At 38.9% G+C, this 6,071-nt stretch overlaps 1 protein-coding gene across 2 annotated transcripts in view; it reads left to right on the top strand.

The window, feature by feature from the left end:
* The window catches only part of mafa (v-maf avian musculoaponeurotic fibrosarcoma oncogene homolog a (paralog a)), a 71,902-nt gene that overhangs the window by 4,279 nt on the left and 61,552 nt on the right, over positions 1-6,071 (top strand). For both annotated transcript variants that reach the window (XM_046033681.1, XM_046033683.1), the window contains exon 2: positions 5,788-5,853. In XM_046033681.1, the coding sequence (XP_045889637.1) occupies positions 5,788-5,815 (28 nt within the window). In that variant the 3' untranslated portion in view covers positions 5,816-5,853. The remainder of the gene's footprint in view (positions 1-5,787; positions 5,854-6,071) is intronic.

The following is a 6,071-nucleotide window of genomic DNA, read 5'->3' as shown; positions in this document are numbered from 1 at the left end:
AAAAATGTGGAGATCCAAGTCCGGTGTTGCAGATAAGTTGATGGAACAACAGACAAAGATGAAGACAGGCAGTGGCCTAGATTTGAATGTACTTTTGTTCTCACACGCTATTGTCTGATACAGGTTAAATTAAACTGTGAAAGGAAGATTATTTTTACAATACAATAATCCCAAAACGTAGTCTTAAGACTGAAACCTTATTTGTTGCCATTTCTGTTTCATTATTTTAGCTCCATTCCCATTCTAAATCATCTTTATGATCAAATGGTTATGCATAATGACATTATCTTTGCATATTTTTTTTAAACTATTTTGGCACATGAATTACATTCTCATTTGTGATTATGGAAGCCCAATATGATTTATATAATTACATCTTGTTAATCTTACTGTTAAATGTGACCTATGATTCGTGTATGTGTATGGGACACTCTCTCTCTCTCTGCCTGTATGTGCTTGTGTGTGGGTGTGTGTATGCATGTCTATAAACTTAGGTGTGAATGTGAATGCGTTTCCTTGAATGACAGTATGTAATGACCACATCTCTAAGTGAATTTCTTGTGGCTACGCATGTTCTACATTTGAACCCTCCATTTGCCCTTTTTCATGGGCTTGCTTCCTGATGTGAGTCTGTGTGTGTGTGTGTGTGTGTGTGTGTGTGTGTGTGTGTGGCATCCCCGCTGTCAGTGTTTTTTGAACACTGTGTGCTCACTGTCATTAGCCTATCATCGTTTGGCTTTCCCAATTTCACCTGCTTTATCCTGTTTGTCAGTGGGGCCTGGATGTTGGCCTGGGGCGGACATGCTTTTGGAGAGGGTGGTGCAGCGATGGCACAGTCATGTCAGGCATGTGAGGGGGCGTTGGAGAAGGTGCCAATGTAAGTCTGCCACTGCGGTGGGCAGAAGACGCTTAGTGCTGTACCCAGTCGTGCATTTCAGTTGGTGTTTAGACAACTCTTTTTGACTTGTTTCAACATAACCTTTGCACTACACTGGTGCGCTAATTGAAAAGGCCACTTTTCTGAAAGACAAGAGGAAAAGTTCCTTTCTAAGTTCTGGGACAAGGAGTTGCCTCGTGGGCATCTTGTTTCACTGTTCCAGAACAATTTGTTTGTTGGAACAGGAAGACCAATGTGCCAAAATACACTTTGAAGAAACACTAAGGTTTCTGAGGGCAGATTCAGTCCGGATTTGTCAGCTTTTTGCAACTTAGCCAGTTTGTGTGAGCAAAGGGTATACACAAAGGGCACCTTTCATAAAAATGAACCACACTGTCACAAAGCACAAAGCATGATGATCTGTTATTCTACAGTATGGACATTAGTATTTGCAGTTATAAATTCCACACTTGCTAAATTTACAAAAAAAAAAAAAGCCATCTTCTGCACCATCTGCCAGTGATGATGTGCTACACAGCTCATCAAAAAAAAAAGGAAGAAAGAAGCCAGTTTTAACCCACTTGTATCCCACTCTGTTTTGTGTGATTTCCTCTGAGGTGCTCGCGGCTGCTGTGGTGGCTGATTCGCCCAGAGTGAAGGGAGAGACTGAGACAATAGTCGGGCTTGGGCTGAATTAAATGATTTTGCTGATGATTAATAGTGGTGCGGGCCACTGGCTCCCGCGATGTAGAGATGATAAATCGTGAGTGCAGCTCCGTGCAGCTGTGCCAGTGTTGGGTCTTAGCATGCACACACCATGCAATTTACAGCCAAGCCGCTCTCCTTCTTCCTCAATTTATCTAATTACATCTATTTCATCTAAGCAGTAGCCTGCTCTATTTTGATATTTCATATTAACCACAACAATGTATTGAGTGACTTCAGGGAGAATAACTGTTTGCCCCCCACCACCCACCCGCCACCCCCTTTAAAGAACATGTTTATGTACTTGCCATTTCAAAGAGAAAACTTTTATTTCTTTATTTAGGAGTTAGGCTTTTCTTCTCTAAAGGCCGTGAATTTGTGTGGTGGATTTTTTGATGTGTTTAGAGTGGCATGTAAAAAATGAAAATTTGGTTTCTGTCAGACTCTTTAGCTTGTTTATTTTGATTGTTTCCTTATTGGTATAGATCAGTTAGACCTCTAATGTCCCTGCACTGGAACTGGAAAAACACTCACCACACAGAGACTAGAAATGAAAACACACGCACCAGTTCAAATGCAAATACACATAAAAAAAAATAAATTGCCCTGCATAGATTTGCCCCAGCATTGTTTCACAGCATGATGTTCTTTGCGTTCCACTGTATTCTGGCATTTATGACTGAAAAACTTCGCTCTTACAGCTAAGTGCTATATGCGTGAAGACGGATCTGATTTGCAAAAATATGTTTCCTGTTATATCTGTGGCAGCAGTGTGCAATGCTTATGTAAGTGGTAAATCTATCGATTTTCCAATGATGCACTTATATATGGAACATTGGCGCTATGCGGGCTGACAGCATAAGATGCAGCACAGTGTTCACTCAAGTAGTAGTACGCCAGTTGAGAGACCCCAAAATAAGAGCTGGTTTGTCTGAATTGTTACAGGGTTCAGATGTTGCCAGAGGAAGGGCTGGAGAGGATCTGTGGTGTTGCTGTTTGTGTGTGATTCTGCATCTCTTAACTCACGCCGGCCTGTGTGCGAGGTCGATTAGTGCCCGTGCATGTGTATGCTTGTCTCTTGTTGTCTTTTGGAGAAGAGGATGAGTAGAGGTCAAAAGTTACAGCACACAAGGCTGCTCTCAAAGTCATTAGAGTAATCCCTGCCCTGGGGAGCTCATGCTCATTTCCTCTGCCCAGAACCCACTGAATAAGATGTGCATGCACATCCGACATGGTACAGTACACAGTAAATTCAGCGCTACTTACTGCCATTTTCTTTTTTTTAACCCATTTCCTGTATTTCACCACTGCCTTCGAGAGTTACACTCTTGCAGCATACTTTTGAAGGTTGTTTTGTTGAAGAGTTGAACAAAATCCAATCACCTCAACGCAAAAATGTTTTTGTGTGTGTACAAACTATATCCCTTGGAGGTTTGTTAAGATGATATAGCTCCAAGTAGATGACTCAAATACAGTAGGTTTAAATACACAAAAGGTGTTTATGTACTTCCATGCAGCACAAACGTTCCCTACCAATGTGTAGAGCAGGGCACTGTGAAGCCTGTTAGGTTCAGTTTCCTGCTGCTAACATTTTTCTTTTTTCATCCCATTTAGCTGAACAGAAAAGGCCACTGAGTCAAGTGGAATTAAGGATGAGAAAAATAAGGCAACCTTCGTATTGCGTTAACTAATGACAGTAGTATAATGGGCATTGTCCAGTTGTGTTCATGGCACCCATGATGATCAGGGAGAGGAGTTCATTTTATTCTCACACCCACATCATGCAAGGATTGTACAATGCAATGCAATAAAATAACTAGAGGTACTTAAGCAATATGCATTGTTCCTGCTAATTCTTTAATTAAGGTTTGTTTTTTTTTAAAAAAAAAACAACAACATATAACATCTGAAAAATACCAAGCAATTTAAATTGCGTTGTTTGAAGGAAAGATTTATACTTGTAGTGCAGTGACTCTACAATAATTGAAGAGTTAAAAAACTATTTAAAAAATGGATCTGCTTTTAAGTAAAAATGAATTCTATGATGTAATTGTAAACATCTGAAAAGATTTATGTTCAGATCATATTTAGTATAACTTTAGTATTACTGTCAGGGAAGTGTGCATTTATGATAAAAAGTTAACTTTTGCACGACTTTTAACTCATTCTTTCTTTCTCCTATTATTTTTATCCTTTTTAATCCTTTTAATGGCTGCTAAGGGTTGAAGCCTTTCCATTCAAACACTGGTCTAAAACTGTTGCAAGCCCATCTCAGGGCTTTTTTACTTAAATACTGAAATTATCAAGTAATTTAATTTTATTATATGTATATTCTATAAAATTAGGATTTTGTAAGATATTTTTTCTTTGTGACAAACCCCAAAACATTTCATTATATATGTGTTTGATTCTGAAAAACTGCAGAGCAGATAAGAGATATACTGGATGTGCAGCGAGTTTAGAGTAAAAGTAGTCAGGTGTCTCAGCACAACAAGGTGGAAGCCAGATCTGCAAATGGTCTGTCCAGATTCATAGCAGATATAGAGACAAAAAAACAAACCTCATCTCACATTACAGTGTATGTGAGAGGTCCAGCACAGAAACACTCAGTCTTTTTAGAATTAAACAGACGCCAGGGATCAATTTAGATGCTTATTTTATTAGAGTACGTTTTGCTCTTTCTATACATTTCTTTCTTTGTGGCAGAAAGTCACAGCGTGCTTCAAATAGACATTAAGCGGATATGTGTGGTGTCATTAGAGAGTTGTCCTTGAAAGACTGGCTGCAGGTTATGTTGGTAATGAGGTGGTCGGGACTTGCTGGGGTAATTTTATATCTCTGTAAATGGACCCAAACCAAGAGCCTGTGACTTAAATAAATGCAGCACCATCTCTCAGCAGTCCTATTGCACAAAAGGTGACAGAGTAATTATTTTATTGGGATTTTAAGTTTTTCCCCTCACAGTTTTAAAGCATGCCTTTTTATGAAATGTAGATGAAATGTAAATGTAAATGTACAGCAGAGCAATGCATATGAGGAACACATCCAATGAGGACTGAGTCATTTACATAGAAGAACAATAATCAATATTCAGCAAATGTTTGTTTTTCCACTGAGAGTATTTTTTCTTATTTCTATCTCCTTAGTACCTAGCGTGTACTCAACTATATAATGACGTAGTAGAGAATGGCAAGCGCGCCAGGAGAAGGTCTTACAACATAAATGAGACATTTCCATACATTATTTGTACGAGGTGATATGTACCGACATGTCTCCTGTAATCTTGATTCACCTTGTGCAGAGGCCTTTTTGTCTTTTTTTCAACAAGTTCTTGCCCTTTCCAAGACTGTTGACAACTCTGTTTATTTATTCTGCTGTGGTACTAATATCATCTACTGTGTAGATGTGAGTTATGTGGCATTTATTTGAAAATCCAATGATTTAAAATGTCCTTCACTGCAGTGTATGGGCCACAACTGTCATTTTCCACAGTGTTTTAAAGGGACCATGCTTGGCATCAGTGCACAGGGAGCTAAGAGCTAAACTAATGTTTTCACTTGTGTAGCAACATTTATAGGGAATATGAATAACTCTATTTGGAACTGCCTAGAAAAACATCCTTGTGTGTGCTTTGAGAGGAGTGCTTATGAAAGTGTCTATCATGAGGTAGAAGGGAAGGACTTACCATCCTCCACTGTTTATTTGTCTGCATGATAAATTCCTTCCCTTTTAGAGCAATTAATTATGTAATTTAACGGAATGACTAAAGGCCTTGGTATAAGAGTGTTTTGCCTTTTCTGTGCGACGGCACACTGTATGCTTAGATATTTTAGTTTTGTCTCTTGTGGTTACAGTGTTTTGATGCATGGGTTCTGCCCGTAAAATCTATTTGCATGCAAATTTTTACATTTCCCATTTCCGCATCAAACTCTTACTATGATACATGTACTGTGTTTCACCAGACAGACAAGGTGAGAGTGAATCTGGTTCAGAATGGATCCACTAGTTTCTTTGTGATTGTTTGTGTGCGTCTGTCTCTCTGTGTGTGTGTGTGTGTGTGTGTGTGTGTGTGCCTGACAAGTAGGCATAGAGTGACACAAGCAGTAGAAGAAACAGAGGAGGTAGCGCAGAAGACAGCACATGTTTTTCCCTTGATATTCATTTATCTATTCTTATGCTTTGTCCAATCTGATCTGCTCCTTTAGGTCATCGAGAAAATTCCTCCATCTGTGATTTCAAGCCCCATTCATCCGTGCCCTTGGCTCTCTGAGGTAAAACACTTCTTCCTTGATCTCTCTAAGTTTTTTTGTTTTTCTCTCCACTGTAGTATTGACTTCATAACAGCAAGTGCTGTCAGATTTGTCCACAAAATACCAGTTCTTTAAAAACATCTAAATTTTCTCAATATCAAATGTAATTATAATATATAGTATTATTACAGGGCATGTTGTTTCTATTTTCCTCTTATATAACAACACAAGGAAATCCA

The sequence above is a fragment of the Micropterus dolomieu genome, linkage group LG20, assembly GCF_021292245.1.
Source record: "Micropterus dolomieu isolate WLL.071019.BEF.003 ecotype Adirondacks linkage group LG20, ASM2129224v1, whole genome shotgun sequence".
Classification (NCBI taxonomy): domain Eukaryota; kingdom Metazoa; phylum Chordata; class Actinopteri; order Centrarchiformes; family Centrarchidae; genus Micropterus; species Micropterus dolomieu.
The sequence above is the reverse complement of the archived record's forward strand: the minus strand, read 5'-3'. Positions and strand labels throughout refer to the sequence as shown.